At 37.2% G+C, this 21,440-nt stretch overlaps 1 protein-coding gene across 1 annotated transcript in view; it reads left to right on the top strand.

Moving 5' to 3' along the window:
- Positions 1–21,440, top strand: part of GNAI1 (G protein subunit alpha i1) — an 86,606-nt gene that overhangs the window by 46,952 nt on the left and 18,214 nt on the right. Inside the window, exons 3-5 of the mRNA XM_046020959.1 lie at positions 10,257–10,299; positions 10,427–10,568; positions 20,380–20,537. Coding sequence (XP_045876915.1) covers positions 10,257–10,299; positions 10,427–10,568; positions 20,380–20,537 — 343 coding nt within the window. The remainder of the gene's footprint in view (positions 1–10,256; positions 10,300–10,426; positions 10,569–20,379; positions 20,538–21,440) is intronic.

Raw genomic sequence — 21,440 nt, 5'->3', positions numbered from 1 at the left:
AGCAGTCCATTTATTTTTTTAATTGAACTATTATTAACATATAATGTTACATTAGTTTCAGATGTACAACCTAGATTCGACAATTCTGTACATTACTGGACCGTCACCACAGTAAGTGTGGTCTCCATACAGTGTTATTACAGTATTGTTGACTATATTCCTTATGCTGTATTGTTCATTTCCATGACTTAGTCATGGAAGTTTGTATCTCTTAATGCCCTTTACCTATTTCATCCGTGCCTTCCCCTCCACCCTGCAGTCACCAGTTTGTTCTCTGTATTCATGAGTCTGTTTGGTTTTTTTTTTTGTTTGTTTGGTTGGTTGGTTGGTTTTTATTTGTTTTTGTTTTTCTGATTTCTCATATAAGTGAAATCATATTGTATTAGCGTTTCGCTCTCTGACTTACTTCACTTAGCATAACATCCTCTAGGTCCATCGATGTTGCAAATGGCAAATTTTCTTTCTTTTTTATGGTGGAGTAAACAGCCCATTTATGTAGTTTTCAGATGAAAATGTTTTATCATTTGCCATCCTCCACTCCTGGCTGTTATCCCTAATTGGTATGGGGGGTCAATGTGTGAGTGGGAAGAAAGGGCAGAGTGACTTACTCCAACTCATTGTAACAGGGCCAGAGTCTTAGATGTGCTATGCTCTGCCTCTTCTGCTTGAACACAATGGCTCTTACCTAGGTGGTCCTGGCATCACAGTTGAAGTGTCTCATGCTATTAATCGTGGCTTGCAGAGAGCCTTCCTGCTTGAGCTGCCTGTAAGCGTGGCCTGATAATCTGTCACCCAAGTCTCTCTAGGGTTGTGATTATCCCGCCTGCCATATGGGCTGTATGGTAGACCAGTGTCTGTTGCCTTAGTTCCCACACTCCCTGAAAATTGGAAGTACCTTGGTGGGGAAGGCTCAGCCTCAGATACTCCCCTCCCTAAACATGGTGTGGTCATTTTTAGTCTCCATGTTGGTAAGGGGCTCTAGGTAGGATAAAGTCAGGGAAGATAGTAGGATGGTCATGAAAGTTTTGTTAGTAAAAGTAATTTGCTGTGATTAGATTGTGAGATTTATATGCATGAGTGATGATAAGAGAATGTGGGTTTGAAGCAAATGAGATTCAAAAAGATAATTTTATTCAGATTTGATCGTGAGAGAGATACGACCAAGTTTTTCTAAATAAATTGCATAATTTTAAGTCAGTGTTATATACAACATAAAAATTTGGAAATTACAGAAATATTTGAAGTATATAAAATTGCCTAAGATACAAATATTTAATGCTATACCTCTTTAAATGTACTTTTTGCACCAGCTGGCCAGTTAACTCAGTTGGTTAGAGCGTGGTGCTAATAAATACATTTTTTGCATGAATATATATTTACATATAGCTTTAAAAGGTATGTTTGGTTTTCCTCTATAAATTGTTCTTTTTTCTGGTCAATTAATTTTAATTCATTATGCATTAAATCTATGTTTTGATACTCTTTAATCACTGATATTTTTCCCTATTCTGTACTTTGCCTTTCCACTTCATTTATGGTGATTTAAAAAAAAAATGTTTGTAGGTTTGGGGACTTCTTTGTTTGTCTTATATATATATATGCTTATATATTTGCTTATATATTTAAACTTAGACAACTTTAAAAAAATTTATGTCAGTATAAAGTCAAGCTCTGTATCAAAGAAACCTAATCTGACCATGGCCTAATGAAGATGGATGTTTATTCCTTCCATGTAACAAATCTGAGGTTAAATAGTGTTGAGGTGCTCTCCTCATACGGGCATTCAGGGACCCGTGTTTCTTCTTTCTTGTTGCCCCAGCATTGTCTTAATCCATATAGTTGGAACAAGACCACAGGCACATCTAATTTCTGGCTCATACAAAGGACCAGGAGAGAGATGCCAAGGCTGCATTTTCCTTTTACACACACCATATGCTCTGATGGGAAATGTGGTGATGTTACACCTACCAGCAAGGAAGGATGGAAAATACAGTCTTTAGCTGTCGTGTTCTCAGCCAGTATTCCTATTACAATAGAAGAGAACCTGTTTTAATGGGCAATCACGAGCTCCCACCACACTTTTTCTTTATTCTTTCTAGTCCAGAATTCTCCCTTTCTGTAGTTCATGGACATATTGCTACGTTTTCTCATACTTTCTTCATGGTCTATTTCCTTCCTTCCTGCCAGAAAATGTGTTTATTGTATTTCTGCCATGTGCTATAAGTATAGGAGAAAGCTTTAGGGATATTGTGGTAAAAAAAAATCACTGGGGGTGCCTGGATGACTCAGTTGGTTAAGCATCTGACTTTGTCTGGGGAACCTGGGTTGGGAGGGGCTCCCTGCTCAGCGGGAGTCGGCTTCTCCCTCTGCCCCTCCCTCCACGTCTTCCCCTCCCTCCTCTTTCCCCTCACTGCTCAGGCTCACTGTCTCAAAAAAATAAATAAAATCTTAAAAACTAAACAAGGCTCTCTTTCTTCATAGCTAATAGTTCAGTACCTGTGAGAGACATTGAATCAGCGATTCTAGGAGTGATCCGTGGACCCTGAGGTCTCTGGGACCATTATCATAATAATACTAAGATGTTGTTTGCCTTTGTAATTGTGTTGTCCTTTGTTATGATAGTACCAAAATACTAATTGGTCAAACTACGGAGTCAAGTTAGTGGACCTAAATTGTACCAGCAGTCTTTGTAGTCTTCACTACTATGCACTTGTGATAAAAAATGCTGAAGTTGTAAAAATCATTATTTTTATGAAATTGTAACCATTAGGTACATAACTCTGTCATACATGGTGTAACCAAACAGGAAGTGTGCCCAAAGGACTCTGCCATGTTCCAAAGCATGTTGATTATCTTGAGGAAAAACAGTTGTGTGGTTGCTTGAGTTGTGATTTGAACTAGTTGCTCTTTTCTTGGAATACCACTTAGACTTGAAAGGAATTATGGTTAGTCCTACTTTGGGATTTGGCAGTGTTAGTTTGTCACTTCAAAGAAAACAGCTAACAGTGTTAGTTGCCAATAATAAAATTCGAGATTTTGAGCAAAAAAATTTTTTTGAAATTAAAAAATGTATCCCTGGCACTGAGAGCCTGTTATCTTCCCAAGACCTAGATTTTCTGATTAAATTACAGGTAATATTAAAAAGGTGACTAAATAAATACATATACTATAGGTAATATATATTCTTCTTACTATGTCATTACCATTTTGTATTGAAAATACATCAATATTGAGTTATGCAAACTAATGTCCAAATCAGACATGGGTAAGATACCCATCCAAGTACAAGGGAGACATATGAACTTTAAAAATCTCAAAAGAATGAAAAGTTCATAGAAATGCATTATTAACCAGTCTTTAAGCCACACGTTTCAAATTTTGATACAGAATCGAAGAAGACTATCCACAGTCATCTATACATGCTATGAAATTGCTCTTTCCTTTTCTAACTACACAATTATGTGGAAACAGATTTTCTTTATATACTTCAACCAAAGTAATAAGTAATTGCATCATATTAAATGCAGAAGTATATATTAGAATAGAGAAGCCAGCTTCCTTTTAATGAGCTGTTTGCAGAAATGTAAGACAATATTACTTATCTCACATTTGAAGGGAGGAGGAAGATAGTATAGGTAGTGAACAATTAACTGACCACAGTTACTCTGATCACTAATCAAGAAAAAAATGTGACCCTTCTTGGGACTCCTGGGTGGCTCAGTTGGTTAAGCGACTACCTTCGGCTCAGGTCATGATCCCAGCCCAGGGTCCTGGGATAGAGCCCACATCTGACTCCCTGCTCAGTGGGGAGCCTGCTTCTCCCTCTCCCTCTGCTGCTCTGCCTGCTTGTGTCTCTTGCTCTCTCTGTCAAATAAATAAATAAAATCTTTAAAAATAAATAAATAAATAAATAAATAAATAAATAAATAAATAAATAAAATCTTAAAAAAAAAAGTGACCTTTCTACCTTCCTGGTTCATAGTCATTAGTTTCCATCAGAATCACTTGGAGGGTTTGTTAAAACACGGATGGCTGAGCCTACTCCCAGAGTTTCTGATCCAATAAGTTCTGGGTAGGGCTCGGGAATGTGCATTTCTTAAGTGTTCCTGATACTGTGAGTGTTGCTAATACTGTTGGTCCTGAGATCTTAGTTTGAGAACCGCTATTCTATTTCTTGGGATTTATTGGACAAACCTGTTTGAGCTGCTATTAGTGGGAAGAAAAAAAGATTAGGATTTTTTTTTTTAAGATTTTATTTATTTGACAGAGAGAGATCACAAGTAGATAGAGAGGCGGGCAGAGAGAGAGAGAGAGAGAGAGAGAGAGGGAAGCAGGCTCCCTGCTGAGCAGAGAGCCGATGCAGGACTCGATCCCAGGACCCCAAGATCATGACCTGAGCCGAAGGCAGCAGCTTAACCCACTGAGCCACCCAGGCGCCCAAGATTAGAATTTTTTAAAGTTAAGTAGTACAGATGTAGAAATAATGGCTGGAACTGCCTATAGTTGCCAGAATTTGGGGGTTCATGGAAAATCAGAACAGTGTGTCAAAAACTATTTAGTATTTGAGGCTTTACCATCCTTACATGCTAACAAGTCAGCCTACTACAGTTTTATGCTAACTTCTGTCTCTAGAAGGCAGGAGATTCCTGGTTCAGAGCCAAAAAGGACTTTATTACAGCAATTGTAGTTGCTAGAGAATCAGTATTATGGCCATTTACCGAGCCCCAGTTCCTGAAGAGCAACATGAAGAGAGCCGGCTGATGAATGCACAAGAATTGCGTTGTGTTGTTTACATGGGCTCTTGGACGGGCCTGCCAGGAGCTAGCTTCCTGAGCTGCCCAAGGTTCTCTTCTCTTGTCCCACCTTTTTAGAGCAGTCTTGCCTGTGCAGTCGTTCTTGCTCAGTGTCATAGTATGGAACCTATTTCAAGCATGAAAGCCTTAGGAATTAGTTTTATTGAGAGTTAACAGTGAGAAAGTTGGCCATTTGGGGAGTCTAAAGTTTGGTGTTTACAGTCATTATCCAGTTATCGTTATATCCTAGAATGCCAGATATGTCCCATAAATTTGTATATATTTACTTAAATAAGTTCAGAGCTTTTTATAGGTAAGTAAAATGCAGTTTTAGGCTATGACCCCTGTCGAGGAATAAAATTAGAAACAAAATCTTCTCCCAACCTAGAAATCCTCCTTGTAAACTTATCAGAGGAAAAAAACAACACTTGCTTTTGAATAAGCATTGAACCAGAGTGTGGTGTATATTAGAGGCAGTGCACTAAGATCTTGCAAAGACAGAAAGGAATCTCGTCCCCTTATACAGCCAAACGGATACAACGTACTACCTACATATTTTCAAGTTAGACTTAACTAGTCCTTAAGAGGCTTGACACCTTATGCGCACAGTTCATTGGGTAGATCATTGGTGTTAGCTAATTGGCCTTATCTGGAGGAGAAACTTATCTCTTGTCTTTATGCTAGGAGGTAGTTTTGCATCTTGGAGCAAGGCACCCATCCAAGATAGACCCCTACCCTTCCACAGAAACTGGGAGATGGGGTGCTGTCTTCTTTGATGTTCACATTTCAAAGAAGTAGCTCCCAGTCTCTTGAGAAGGATGTTTTGGGTTATAAAGCTAACCAAGAAAAAAAAAAAGCCTATTTATTTTCTAAAATATGTGTACACACACACACATACCATTTGTATTTACAATTATAATTTTTCTCAAGTAAGTGTTCTAAGGACAAGGAGGGGAAGATTATCTTTCCCCTTACTTTCAACAGGTTTAATTAAGCCTCATATTTTTAATTTATATTTGCCCTCACACCTTCTTTATTGCTTTTGTCGTAAATATAAGGACCGTAATCTTGTTGATTGTGTGGCTGCAGTGTGATAAACAAAAGTGACTTTACATGTAATTTGGTTTTATTCCAGTTTGAATTAAATTATACTGTAGCTTTACTCACTGTAAAACTTTGAAGTTGTTAAATTCCACATAACATTTAGGATTCCTGAAAAATAGAGTTGGTAGCCTAGGAATTCAGAATAAGATAATGAAATTTCCATCTTAATAGCTGAATAGACTCTGATATCTGGGCAGCTTAAATCCTGAAGCCAGGAGAACTGGATGAAGAACCTGCTTGGGGGTGGAGGCGGTATTTGTTTTCTGAGGTCAGAGGTACTTTGTTTTTAAACTGTTTGCAGTTAAAAGTTTAGATTTCCTATACTGCTCCTCAACAAAATCAGGGGCAGACACTATTTGATTATTATTTTTTAAATGGCAAATTGTATAATTCTAGTCTAGAATTAAAATCTATCTAACCAACTTTCCTTTACTTAGATACTGTTGTGTTCTGGTTCCTTCCCCCTACTTGTCCTTACTTGATGTGTTTCCCTTTACTGAATCTCTTTGTTGACCTTCAACCGCCAGGAGTTTCCTCTTGGTGTTACCATGGCGATGCTCTCTGACTTTCCACCATCTGTCTGTGCGTTACCATCAGAGGCTGAACTCCGCTTCATACTCCTGCTGAGCTTACTCTTTGCCCTCAGAGAAGCAGTTTTCTATTAGCCACTTCTCCTTAGAGATCTGATGGAGCGGTGGGAGGGGGTGGTGCCTGGATGGTGCAGTCAGTTGGGCGTCCCACTCTTGGTTTCAGCTGAGGTCCTGATCTCATGGTCATGAGATCAAGCCCAGTGTTGGGCTACATACATGCTGAGCACAGAGTCTGCTGGAGATTCTCCCTCACCTGCTGCCCCTCCTGCTTATGCTTGCTTTCTCTCTGTCTCTCTCTGAAATAAATGAATTTTAAAAAGAGAGAGGCCAAGGGGCCTTTTTGGTGATCCCACCTTTGACTTTATAGCGCATTGGCTTACTAGTCTACCATGACTATATTGTACACATTCTTGCCCTTTGGGAGTAAAATCTCCCTTCCTAGTACTCTGAAGTCTCTCATTTGACAGTGACCAGCTTGTTGACAGTTAACTTTGTAGATGACTTAGTCACCTTGACCAGCCACCTTGATCAAAGTCACGCTTTGATCTTTTCATAAATGTTCTATATTTCTTGTTTCTCCTTGAAAGAAGGGTGCTTCAGCCCTTTTTAATGCCACTTCTGGATTTAAGGGGAAAACACTAGCTGTCTAATTGAGTATTGCTAGTAAAATTCACTTCTTTCCTTTCCCCTATCTGTCCACTAGGTCTGAGATTTCTTCTTCTTTTTCTTTTTTTCAAATAATATTGCTTCCTGTCAGTGTCTCAAACATGACTATACTGAGATTTTTGAGAACAACCTCTAACTCTTTCCTGTATGCTGTGTGGAAAGAATACCAGTATTTAGTATGTTGGAACCCTGATCATGTAGCATTTCTGATTTTCCTATTAGGAGTCTCTGCATGGAAGTGAGAATTGAAAACTAATTACATGAAATTGCTAAGCTTTGAAATTCTTCAGCATTTCTGCCTCTAGGATATCTGTTCCTCAAAGAGCACCTTGTGACTAGCAAATAAATTAGGTAAAAATCCAATTAATAATACTCCCATTCTCAATCTTTAATGTTAAACAGATTTTAGGATATTTTGCATCATAAGCCATTGACTTAAGATGGTCATTGCAAGGGAAGCTAAGTGTCCCTGCTATCAATTATTTTAAGAGATGTGAAGTATACTAGAACTTAAAGATAATGTCAGGAAATTTTCTTATTAAGATTAAAATTCTTGGGGCACCTGGGTGACTCAGTGGGTTAAAGCCTCTGCCTTCAGCTCAGGTCATGATCTCAGGGTCTTGGGATTGAGCCCCGCATCGGGCTTTCTGCTCAGGGGGTGGCCTGCTTCCTTCTCTCTCTCTCTCTCTGCCTACTTGTGATCTCTGTTAAATTAAAAAAAAAAAAGATTAAAATTCTTATCTGTTTATACATAGTTAAGCTGGCAATTTGTTGTTTCTTTTCTCTTTTTTTCACTATTTCTGATATTACCCCACTTGGCTCTCAGACCTAACTGGCTTGTATCATGTGAGCTTTTCTGGGCCTTCCAGTTGTTGACCTGTTTCACTGAAAGAACGATCCTTGGGTGGCTTTTCATCAGATCTCACTATACCAATGGGATTCCCACTTCCGTGTATGGTTACAGGGATCTAGAAGGTCTCATCATCACAGCATGGCTGCTGCTGACTCAGTTTGCATTTCGGTAGAAACCAAGAGGGCCTTCTTGAAGATAGCCCCTGCTGCAGACTACCTAGGCCATGTTCGTCGGGTGGATCTCTCTTACAGGAGAGAAATAAATGTGTGAGCCACAATGGCTGCAGTGGTGCTTTTCACAGAGCCAAGTACACTGTTGTTGATTAATAAATAATGGGTTGTTTATCTTGGAATTGTTTTTATTGGCAGATGCCCTGAAACATTCAGAGGCTTTCTGTAAATGAAGAATGCCCTCGTTGTTTATTCAGCTCCTGCTTTTCTACTTAATGTGCTGGTATCTTGGGAAAATTTCTTGACTATCAAATCACAAGTAAAATTTAAGCAGCTTTTCCCGCCCCAGATTTTCAAATAGGCCATTTAACTATGATCTGTTCTCACATACCTCTGATGATTTGGGATTTTGTGTGTGTGTGTGTGTGTGTGTGTGTGTGTGTGTGTGTGTGTGTGTGTAGCTAGAGGGGACGGGGTGAAGGGAACGAAGCCCAGAAGTTTGCTATCTAATTGTAACAGGCACAAGTAGCTTAAATAAATTTAGGTACATTTCTGGTTGATTTTGTGTCTAGCACAAGTTAGCTGCTGAGAATCCAAGAATTCAAGAAATATTGCAGAATTCGAGAAACATGTGCAGAGTGAGGGGCGGCAGGGATCCCTGGGGGAGTGGGTCAGGAAAAGGTGGTTGATGAAGGGGTGAATTTATGGTTGATGGAGGATAAGCAGGGTGGCAAGAAGCAGCAGAGCAAATTAAATTTTGGTAGGGGAAACAGAATGTTTGAAGGTTTGTGATGTGATCACAGTAGGTGCTCTTGGAACTGTAAGTTATTCGGTACTGCTGGATCACACAGCACCAGAGGAAGGGCCCTGGTGAAACGGGAATATGGGGCCTGGATAATACAAATCCTGGCTGTGTCTCTGAAACCGCAATAAATACCTCTGTGATATGTAGCCCTGGCCAAAGACAACATGAAGGCAAGTGATGCACTTGTCATATTTTCTTTGTTTTGTGTCCTGTGCTCAGATATTCTCTGCATCTGGCTATGGGAAGGAGCCTGACAAGTAATTGATAGAATGTGATTGATACGTGAAGACCGGTTACTGTTAAATGTGAAGGATAGGAGGGCTCTACCTTTATAAAGGGCCATTTGATTAGTAATATTTTTATGTTATGATGGCATAATTCTAGGGACCCAGACTATGAAGAGACCTTGCATATGTAGAAAGGGAAGGAATGTTTTGAAAATGGTTTATGACTTGGGTGATAGTGAGGCTAGAAGAATGTGGGGGAGACATTTCTGTCCTGCATACCGTTGCACCCCCCCATGCTAGCCAGTTATGTTGGCTGTTTGTTAGAGGTTTAATGATACTGGCTGTACATATATTGCATGAGACACCGCTGTTGCAACGTAATATTTTTCAATTATTCGTTATATGGCTTCTTGGCACCACTGCCCTCCACTTCATTCTTAGGAAGAAGCAAAGGTTAAAATTAGGATAACTGACCAAATAGAACATCTTTCAAGACAGGGCAAAATTTTGAATAAAACTGTAAGTTATAGAAGATTGAATTTTTTAATGTTTAGAGAATGCACACAACAATAAAAGCGGTTTTTTTTTTTTCAGTTAAGTTGAAGTATTGTGAACTAATAAACTGATGGCACCTCTTTTTGACAGTTTTTCTATATGTTAAAGATTGCTTTGATATAGGGTCTCCTGGGTGACTTAGTCGGTTGGGCATCTGGCCCTTGGTTTTGGCTCAGGTCATGATCTCATGGGTTGTGGGATCGAGCCCCGTATTAGGCTCTTCACTCAGCCGGGATTGTTCTTGAGGATTTCGTCCTTCTGCCCCTCCCTACACACACACACACAGACACTATCTCTCTCTCTCTCTACCCCCCTTCCCTTTCTTTCTCAAAAGAATAAATCTTTAAAAAATTGTTAAGATATACAATAAAATTTAGCAGTAAGACAGAGAAGATATGTATGTGTGTGTACACATTCATTAATGTGCTATGTTGAGGGGGTTGGATATGTGTAAGTGATGAAGTTAGAAATCCTTTGTTTTACTTTTTTTTAGGTGCTGGTGAATCTGGGAAAAGTACAATTGTGAAGCAAATGAAGTAAGTAGATTGAAAACATTAAATTTGTTTTTTATGTTTAACTGTACCCTTCCATCAAAGGAAGTAAGTGTTGTTTTGCCTTTTTTTGTTTTTTTTTTGTTTTTTTTTTTTCCTTTTGTCGCATTAGAATTATCCACGAAGCTGGTTATTCAGAGGAGGAATGTAAGCAGTACAAAGCAGTGGTCTACAGCAACACCATCCAGTCGATCATTGCCATCATCAGGGCCATGGGGAGGTTGAAGATCGACTTCGGTGACTCAGCTCGGGCGGTGAGTTGTTAAATTCATTATAACAGGCCTGATGAGTAGCAAGAATAACTTACATGATAATACCAAACTACGTGATACAGATTTTACTGTGTCAAGACCATTTTATAAAAGGAGTCAAAAGGATAGTAGTGTGTGAAGTGAGTCAGAAGCTTCAGAAGTGATAACCCAAGAATACATAGCATTGTGTAATCTCTTTATACCTAGAATTGTTTCCTTATCCATCAGATGATTTGGACAACTGAATGGCCAGTGCAATATTTTCTGTGTAATGTGTGATACTGGGTACTCCTGAATCTCTGTAGTGATTTTTGGTAGTTACTGCTGAGTTTAATGCTGACTCTTCAGAATTTGTTTTCATAATCTGGAATGCTGAAATGATCTAATTATTTGTATTTATTCCCAGCTTAAAAAGCAGTCTAATCTCCTTTAATGAAAACGGTATAAAATCTTGCCCGCCTTTTGAATAGGAAAATACTGGCTGTTAGAAAACATGGATCAGGATTTTGGAGCTAAAGAGATGGGGATCTTAGGAGAAAAGCTAGTTCCACCCCTTTATTTGATCAGTAAAAACACTGGAACCAGACATGACAGAAAGATTGCCATATGGTTAGTGGGAACGGGGCACCAGGCTGGCACTTCCTCATTTGGTCCAGTTACTCATTTTGCATTTGATCGCAGCTTCCCTGGTCTAGTCCTTCTGACACTTTTTTCTTCATTTCACCCACCCATTTGTTTGCTTAATCTGTTTATTTAAAGTTTTATTATTTGTGTGTGGTTTTTTTTCTTTGCTGATTTATTTTTAGTAACTGATACAAAACTTAACCCTTCCACAAACCTTTAACTGAAATTCTAGCTTAAATTTTGATTTTTTTGGGTACAGAGTAGGTGTCTTATTACTATTACTACTACTGTTTTTTATAGTCCCTTGTATTTTATGTATTCAGTATATATGTGTATGTGTGCGTGTGTTTGTGTGTGCTTGCTGTCTCTCTGCTAATACTATGAGGAGTTTCTGTGTTAAGACTGTAACTTTTCCTTTTTGTCTTCAGTGTCTAGTAGAAATTTTTTTTTTTTAACTTTGAGACTCAATTTGTTCTTAATAGGAAAAAATAAAAGTATCATGAGAAAAGATATATTGGGGAAATTTAAAATAACCCTTTTTTTTTAATAAGTTACTCTAACATTTCTTTGTCAGTTATTGATTCATATTAATTTACTAAGCTTTATCTTCTAAACAAAAATTTTAAAAGTATAATGAATTAAAATGTTCAGGCAGATTTCAAGATTATTTTGAATAGTAATTCATTACCTTATAATGTTATTTTCTGGAAGAAGATTTGATCATATTCAGACATTTCTGCCTTATCTACTGTTCATAGAGTCTTTTCTTTTTTTTATCTTTGATTCATTTATCATTGATTCATTCAGCAAGTGCTTTTTGAACTGTTAATCTTACAGTGGACTACCACCTTGAAGGAGAAGAAATGGATATAGATTGTACTTCACGCCAGTTCCAGTTATGGTGATTTAAATAATCCATCCCAACACATAGATGGCATTCTACATTTAGATGTTATATGTGATTATTAGTTCGGTTTGGTAGCCTCCCATTTTCTGAGGCAGTTGAAGGGCCAGTGCAAGCAGTATTTTGTGGAGTCTCTTTATTTCCTGTTTTTCTCTCAAGGACTGAAGGACAGAATTGATTGGGAATAACTGCTCTGTTGCCACAGATGTAAAAAAAATATACTTATTTTTTACTGGTTTTCTGATGCTTTGAGATCTACATGTGGGACTTCTTTTTCCTCTTTGTTTCACTTGGTGCCAGTTTGAGTCACTCTTCTTAGACTCTCTAGCTGTAGCCTAGTAACTGTTTGCCTCCTACCTTTAGACTCTTCCTTCTGTTCGCTTTAGCCATTGTTACTAACTCCTTCACGCAGATGTCTTTGTGCTCTCACATTGCTTTTGATTGGTCTGCCCCATGTCTTCTTTTTTTCATTTTCATTTTTTTAAAGATTTTATTTATTTGAGAGAGAGAGAGTGAGAGGGAGCATGAGAGGGGAGAAGGTCAGAGGGGGAAGACTTGCGGTGGAGCTGGGAGCCCGATGCAGGACTCGATCCCGGGACTCTGGGATCACAACCTGAGAAGAAGGCAGTGACTTAACCAACTGAGCCACCCAGGCACCCCTGCCCCATGTCTTCTTGTGTTGCCTTGCATCTGATTAAGCCTTAAAATCCTTGGAGGCTTTTGGAATTGTGCTAAGAAATAACAGAGATGCACTAAACATGGCCGAGACTTGAGGAAGGGACACGGAGCTGGATATTGAAATGTTTAAGACTTTTCTAGACAAAAACAAAGAAAAAGCATTCCATAAATAAGAAACAGTATAGTGAAAGGCTGAATATATTTCTGTTTCTAAAGTACCAATTCTTGGAACTGTTATCCCTGATTTGGAGGATAACCGTATATTTTAATTTTGATAGGAACCACAGATGTCCTTTCAGAAAGAAAGCGACATGAATAATCTCTTCTAACAACTGTGCATAGTGTTTACCAGAGTCTTGCCAACTTAGATATTATCTGCACTCTAATTTTTAATATCTCGTGCCTGAAAAATATTGTCTTCCTTTTTTTCTTTTTTAGTTTTTATTTTCCTGATTGTTGGTGAGGTGGGAAATCTTTGTGTTTCTCTCTTTCTTCTGTGAATTCCTTAGTATTTTTTACTCAATTCTGTTAAATTACTTGTTCTTTTTACATTCATTCTCTTTAATATATTTATGTATTTAATTTATATTTTAAAATTGTATATTTAATATTTAGTTTTTTGAAATAGTAGTTATGCTGTTTTAAAACTCGTAATTTTTTTTGCAATCACTTCTGACTTCTCTGTTTGTAGCATAGATTTTCTTCAAGTTATAGTTATTTTCAAAACTACTCTTACTTTTCTAGAATGTTTATTGTTTTATTCTTTAGATTTTTCACTTCACCCATCTGGAAATGTTATTTGTGTCTCTTGGTAGGTGGGACCTAAGTATATTTTATAATCTGATCATCCCTTGCCTTACAGCCATTTATTAAATATTCCATTCCTCAGTGACTTGAAAATGCTGCTTTAGCATCAAATTGGATGTGTTTCTGAACTCCATTTTTCCCCTATTGATGTATTTTTTTTTCCAGATTGGTCACTTATTGATTACTTTGCCTTTATAAGTTTCTTTCATTATAATAATATAGAAATGGGCACCTAGGTGTCTCAGTTGGTTAAGCGTCTGCCTTCAGCTCAGGTCATGATGCCGGGGTTCCTGGGATTGAGTCCCGCATCCAGCTCCCTGCTTAGCAGTGTGTGTGATTCTCCTTCTACCCCCTCCCCCTGCTTGTAATCTCTCTCGCTCTCTCTCTAATAGTAAATTTAAAATCTTAAAAAAAAAACAATATAGAAATAATAACATTAACCTAGGAGGGTTGTGAGGAATAAGGACATAATAAACATCAAACATTTACCACATGCCTTTGTCATAATAGATGCTCTTTAAATGTTTGTTGCTACCATTGTTGCCATTTGTAATTATTATACAACTGTCATTCTTGTCAGAATCAGTTTTAGTTCCTATTGTCTCATAGGGTTAATTGGTATTTGGCAGGTAAGAGCACTTATCCCGTTGTTCTTTTACCAAAGTGTGAAGGCGATTATGCATTTTTCTTCCAGGTGAACTTGAGAATCAACTTAATGCCCCACATCCCTGATGTAACAAAACAAAACGAAACGAAACAAAAAAGTCTGTTGGTATCTTGATTGGGATTACACTTTAGTGTGTAGGTTAATTTGATGAGAATTAACTAAAAAAATGTAAAATTTTCAGAGATGGTGACTAATTTGCTGTGGAATGCTTCATATTTGGAAGTTTTCAGATTTGCAAAGCAGATTACACATTAGTTACTTAAAATCAGAGGAAACAAAATTGTTTTCTAGGATGGCATAGAGTGATCAGATTTCATGCTGATTCTTTCAAAACTCTCAGAATGAGTGTCTGTGGATGATAAATTATTGTTTCTAATAATGTGAAGTTAGGGAGGCATTAGGGAAGGGCCTGTTAGCATTTTTTGGGCGCTGCACCATTTAAAACAGCGCTACTCTAAGTGTGGTTCATGGATCTGTGTCCACAAGCATGCACACGAGATGAATTCTGAAATTAAGCGTAAGCACTTCGATTTATAGTAATTAGCAGAGTAATTTATATGCTAACTTTGATAGTTTAAGAAAATGGGTTTATATTTTATGTGGCATAAATTTTATTTTTCTAATACTAATAGTTCTGAAATAGCTGGGAAATAAAACGCAGGACTGGTCCTTTGTCACATATAGTTTAAGAAGTACTTACTTGAAATAAAATTTCTTAATATTTAAGATATAAGGAGCAGAAAACCTTGCTTGAATTGACTGAAATTTTGAGAACCCTTTTCCCCAAGGCTTCAGCATGCTCCCACATAATGGCCGCTTTTCTGTTTCTCTAAATTTTGTAGTTTATTTCATTAGTTAGTTTCTGTCTCTCTGCCTGCATTGCCAGATTGCCTTTGAGAAAAGTTGTATCAATTTACTCTCCTGTCCCATTTACTAGCGTGCCTTTTCTTAGCCCCCTGAGTAACCAACATTTAGAAGTCTTATCGTCAAAAAATAGTGGCTAATTCATAGTAAATCTTATCTCAATTTAATTTGCATTTTCGATTTTTAGTAAATTGCACAGTTTTCTGTCTCATTAATTGTATTTTTCTACCTTTGTGTCAGTGACCTATTTTATGCCTTACTCATTTACCCTTGGAGTCTTCGTGTTTTGATGATCTGTGTATGTGTTGTTTATGTGTTACATGTTTGTTTATGTGTTGTTTGTGTGTACATAATGTGTTAATCCTTTGTCCACTAATAGAAATTTTCTCTCACGTTTTGCTTACTGCCTTTAATCTTAACGGTGTTTGGTTTTTAAACCTTGTTCTGTTTAATTTGTTCTTATGTTTAAATCTAGAAAACCTCAAAGATTTACTAAATATTCATTTTAAATGTTTTTAGGGAGTCAGTTTTATCATTATTCTTGTATTTATCCTTTAATTACTCCAAAACGTTTTATGTATAGGGTTGAGAGCTACATACATTATTTCTTTTTTTTTTTTTTTTTGTCTTCAGATGGCTATTTAATTAGTAGTGGTTTTTTTGTTTGTTTTTTTACAGTCATATACTTTCCTACTAATTTACCTTGCCACCTATATCATATAATAAGTTCAGATTTGGGATTTTTTCCTCTCTATTGATCTGCTTTAATACCTGAGTGTTCTATATATTTATCCTAGTTTATTTCTACTTGTTATTTTTCTAGATGAATTTTTGAATTGGTTTTTTATTCTGGCTTATGTTTGAGAACTAAGAGGTTGTTACAGGATTATCGTATTTTTCATTCTAAGGAATATTGATTTATGTATGTGGCAAAGTAGAATTAACCTTCATTTGAAATATAGTATGTGCCTCTCCAACACTGTATTTTTCTGTTTCCCTCAGTTCATATATTAGGTAGCACATGTTTTTATATTTCTTTTGACAGCAGGTTCTATTGTCCATCCAAGAAACACTAAAACATTTTTTATTTTATTAACTTGAAAATAATAAAAAGTAGACATATTTACAAGATTCATAAATATATGTATAAAAGTTTTATTTGTCTCACATTTATTGTAATCTCCTTTCTTGATATAAAGAAGCTCATGCTCACTACAATTTAGTAAATTTTGCTCTCGGCAATTTAGTTAAAATTAATTTAAGATTATTTTATTTTTAGGCTCCCCCCAAACTGTTAAGCAGTGCTATGGGAAAAAAGAAAACTGACTTCCTATTTCCTTGCTTCAGTCATTTTAACTTTGATTACATTTGTGTTTCTAGAGGGGGAAATGTTTTACATTTGTGTATTTCTTAAAGCTGTTCTTTTTTCTTTTTTTTTAAGATCTTTATTTGAGAGAGAGCGAGCCTGTGTGCCAGTGAGAGTTGGGGGAGGGGCAGAAGGAGAGGGAGAGAGAGAATCTCAGTTAGACTCCCTGCTGAGTGTGGAGACCCATGGGGGTCTTGATCTCACCACCCTGAGATCATGACCTGAGCTGAAACCAAGCGTTGGCCACTTAACCGATTGAGCCACCCAGATGGGCCCAGTGCAATTCTTGAAATGTCTGGGGTTGGCACCATGAGTCATGGGGGTACTGTGGTGACTCCACTATTCTCAGATTTTCCTTAAAGGTATACTAACTTCGATAAAAGTGGTATAGTTGTGTTAAATTTGGGGGTGATTATATCCTGTAGACATGTGGTAGATTAAATATATGAGTGGTTCTCATATGTGGTATTCAGTATTATTGACTAATGTTATTAATTAAAAAATAGAGCTAAGTCACTGGAACAAAAGATTCCTGTACATGTATTAATCATGACATCAATATATCATCCTTGTGGCCAGAAATTTAGAATTGTCACTATTTTTAAGACTCCTTTATCGTATTATTTAGTTTGTATTATAAGAGGGCTTTCTGATGTTTTCTGTTTAAACCCCTAATCTCATTCATGAATTCTCTCTGCTATATTACCATAAATAATCATCTAGCCTTTGCTTAAAAATTTCAATCTCTCACTCCCCCTCACCCCATCACCCGCTTTCTTTGGATGGCTTTGTTAAAATGTGCTCCTAAAAAATTGAAATCTGATAACCTTTGATGCTTTAAGAATTCATAGAAGCTTTATGCCTACTAATGAAGTCTCTTATCTTTAATGATCCTTACTTAATACGTCAGAAGACAGCTGTCACAGTCCCTCCGTCTTCCCTTCTCCAGCCCAGAAGGACTCTTCCTAATTCTCATAAAGTGGGTGTCAGCTTCGAATAAAATGTGCTGTCACTAAATACAGCATGCCAAGTGTTCCCTGACCATCAGTGGGAAAAGAGGCCCTATGACGTGTCTCCTGACACACAAGCATTTCATAACTCCTTTCTCAGTTCCCAGAGCACACAGTTAATGTGACCTGGAGCGTACATCCTCTCCACCATCTGATTTTCTTTTCATTCTTAGTAGCTTGAAAACATATTAACATGGCACACCCAGGGATTTTTCCTTGCTACTCAGAAATTGCCTGGCAAACAACATTTCTTTCAACAACACAAAAGACTACCCATCTACCTATACTGCTTTACTAACCTGTATCCCTTCTGATTAAGCTTCAGTCTTTTCTTTAGTAATCAGAATCTTTTTTCTACCCTCTATCAGGCTGTTTTGGTACCCTCATCTTTTGCTTTCTTAATGTTCTTAAGTAACATTATTTTACATAAATTTTGAAAAGACCTCATTCCATGGCCAGGAGGGATCATTGTTACATTGTACAGTGTTAACAGTTATCTTGCCTTGGGCAGTGGCTGCTTACTAGTTGCTTGCTGGTAGGTGTGATTGGGTGACCAGTTACCTGTGAAACTGTTTAAATCTTTTTTTTTAAGATTTTATTTATTTATTTGACAGACAGAGATCACAAGTAGGCAGAGAGGCAGGCAGAGAGAGAGGGGGAAGCAGACTCCCCGCTGAGCAGATTGCCCCATGTGGGGCTTGATCCCAGGACCCTGCGATCATGACCTGAGCCAAAGGCAGAGGCTTTAACCCACTGAGCCACCCAGGCGCCCCACCTGTGAAACTTTAAAAGAAGTTACCCAACTTCTCTGTGCCCCGGGGTCTTTTTATACGAAACATAAGTTTAGGTAGAATAATTACTATGGTAACTTGCTGCTTAAATTTATTACCATAAAGCTCATCCACAGACATCTGATAATGTCCTCCTAATGACATGGAAGTGAATATTCTAATTAGTTTTTCAAGGAAGAGAGACTATTTTACATTTTTTGAATGCAACAGAGATAGTATATAAATATACTTCCAAAGTTTCTCAGGTCTTTTCTTCAGGCTTCTTCCTAGAAGGATTGAAGAGAATGTGATCTGTTGGCCCATACTAGAAGGCATTAATGTTTTCTATCAAGAAATTGTATTGAAATTGAATAAATATATCATAAGGCAAGCTGATTAAAATTACTAAGTGAAAAGTACTTTTCTGAAATGGATAGAGAAAATTATGTTTGATGTTACTTAGTTAATGACCAAATTTAGAAATTTCTCATATAAGGTAATTATTTAAAAAAGTGAATAATTGTTTACTGTGGTTAGGTAAGTGGAGCTCAAAGTGACTTGAAACTATATTATGTTGGTTTTTTTTTTATTAAGGCTGTTGTACATATGTTACTTGCTTGCATGCATTTCTCTTGTGATTAACTAAAAAGGGAAACATATGCTTGAATAATATGTTCCCATGCTGAGTTACTTAATTATTTTTCACTATGGGTTCTATCTGGGAAAAAAAAAGTTTCACAGATTTGGCAGCAGGATGAATTCATACTATCAGCTAGAACTCTTTGCTCTCCTGTGCCACCAAAAATTTCTCTACTGTGTACCTTGTCACTTTGTGTGTCATCACTTTATAAATATTTACCGTAGTACTTTGGGAAAATGCCCCTTGAGAAGAATTAGGGATTGTCCACCCAATTAACTTAAAGCTATAAGTCTTAGGGTACAGGGAATCTCTGTGAAGTTAGCAGCTTCACCTCTCCCCTATTTTTGGATTAACGGTGTTTTTACCTGAAAACTGGAGTTGTATTATCCAGCACTGTAGTTTTATAGAGTATTGAAAATGTATCTCTAAATAAATAAATAAATAGAAAATGTATCGAAGCAGAATTGGGATGTGCTATCTATATAAAAGAAATGCCAGATTTTAAAGATGAAATATGAATAAAATTATGAATTATCTCAATAATTTTATCTTGATTACATTTTGAAACATTTATGTATAGGTTGAAGTATCTTGTTACATTTTACCTTCTTAAAAAAATACATGGTTAGTAGAAAATTCAGAATTGCATCAGTGTATCATGTTATATTTCCTTTGGACAGCCCTAACCTAATGTGCTTGATTACTTATGGATCAGAATGATTTAAGTATCTGTAGTCTCAAAACTTAAGGAAAATTTAATTAACTTGATATGCAGCAGTCCTTCATTTAAAATATTTTGCATGCTGTCTTCAGCATGCACCGTGAGTATTTCTGCTTCATAGCTGTGTTTATTTTGTTTCCCGTGCCTGCATTAACAAACACCTGCCCCCACCTCCTGGCCCACTGATTTTAATGTACACACACGTCAGGGTCTCTAGAAAATTTCAGATCATTCTGTGAAACTTTTTCTTACTCCACGTTGGTTTTTCCCCTCTGAATTTCTTTTGCTTCTATAGAAACTATCGGAAAGCCACCATTTAATGAGATTCTATTTTAAAATAATCTCTAATGGTATTAGTGTGCTTCTTAGAAACATTTTGGGTGGGAGGGGTAAGGCATACACTATTCTTCTGTGTCTAGAACTGATCACTGTCGGTGCACAACAAACTGCGTGATAGTGGATCGTGGGCTAACGTGTCCCCTCATGAACTGTAGGTGTAGGTCATTCTTCCAGTTTCCTAGTGCCGTGACAGATATTACTATTACAAAACATAGACACATGATTTAAGATTATGCGCTTTTAGTTAAGCCAATTTTTTTAAAGTGGTGCTTCAGAGAAACAGAAGTCATGACCCCAATGAGAAATGAAGGAAGTTTCAGCATTGTGTCTTTTTGTAAATCTATAATGCCTTCCTTTGTACTTTTCATCTACAATGTCTGCCCTTTCTACTTTAAAAAAATAAAAATGGTCTTTGAATGTTCAGGATGATGCCCGCCAACTCTTTGTGCTTGCTGGAGCTGCTGAAGAAGGTTTTATGACTGCGGAACTTGCTGGAGTTATAAAGAGATTGTGGAAAGATAGTGGTGTACAAGCCTGTTTCAACAGATCCCGAGAGTACCAGCTTAATGATTCTGCAGCATAGTAAGTAATCATAACTTCAGAACTAAACTATCATGAATAATTACTTACAAAGTGAAATATACCTCCCAGTCATTGTTATTGCAGAATTGGCTGACACGTTCTTGTAAAACTCAGGATGTTCAGGATGATGGTATTTGAAGACTTTTATGTTTTTTGTGTTTGTAGATAGCATTGCTGCTGTTTCCTTTGTGTCCAGAAGTGTCTCAAGAGACTCATGCTTATGTAACTCTTACTGAAACATGCGGAATGGACTATTTGTGGAGTGTTTCCAAGAAATTGGAACTTTGCAAAGTTCACTGTGAATTTGGGTGTATCTCTAGTTTGCCTGGGGCTAGCCCAAGGGGAGGGTATGTGGTGTGGTTCTTTTCATTATGCTAATAGTGCCTGAGAAGAGTTGTTTGTCTAGTGACAGGCACCTTGAGTGAGATGTACCCCTTTTGAAGGTGTGTGTGGTGACCCCAAGATGTTTTCTCACAGAGTAAAGTACTCTAAGCTTGAAAGTTATCAGTTGTATGTGTCCTGTTGCATCAGACCTTGTTTACAGAGAGCTAAGTGTAGTATTTTGTAAGAAAAATCTGCCCTGATTTTCTAGGTGGTGGCTACAGAAAGCAAGTTGTGATAAAACCTGGTCAGCTTTCTGCTTGGTGATCTAGCTACAGTTAAAAAAACAAACAAACCGTATTTGTTCCCGTAATGTGGCATACATACTCAAATGTCGGATAGGAGTAGCATTAATTACTTTTAAAACTTGTGCTGTGCACTCATTTTACTTTGCATGTTACTCCTTTCCTTGACCGAGCCATTGGTGTTAGGAACGTTGAGGGTAAGATAGAAGATGGTGGTTATTAATGCGGTTTGGTAAATGCACGCACTTGAGCACAGTGAACAACAGACAGATGGGGC

The sequence above is a fragment of the Meles meles genome, chromosome 10 (assembly GCF_922984935.1).
Source record: "Meles meles chromosome 10, mMelMel3.1 paternal haplotype, whole genome shotgun sequence".
Taxonomy (NCBI): domain Eukaryota; kingdom Metazoa; phylum Chordata; class Mammalia; order Carnivora; family Mustelidae; genus Meles; species Meles meles.
The sequence above is the reverse complement of the archived record's forward strand: the minus strand, read 5'-3'. Positions and strand labels throughout refer to the sequence as shown.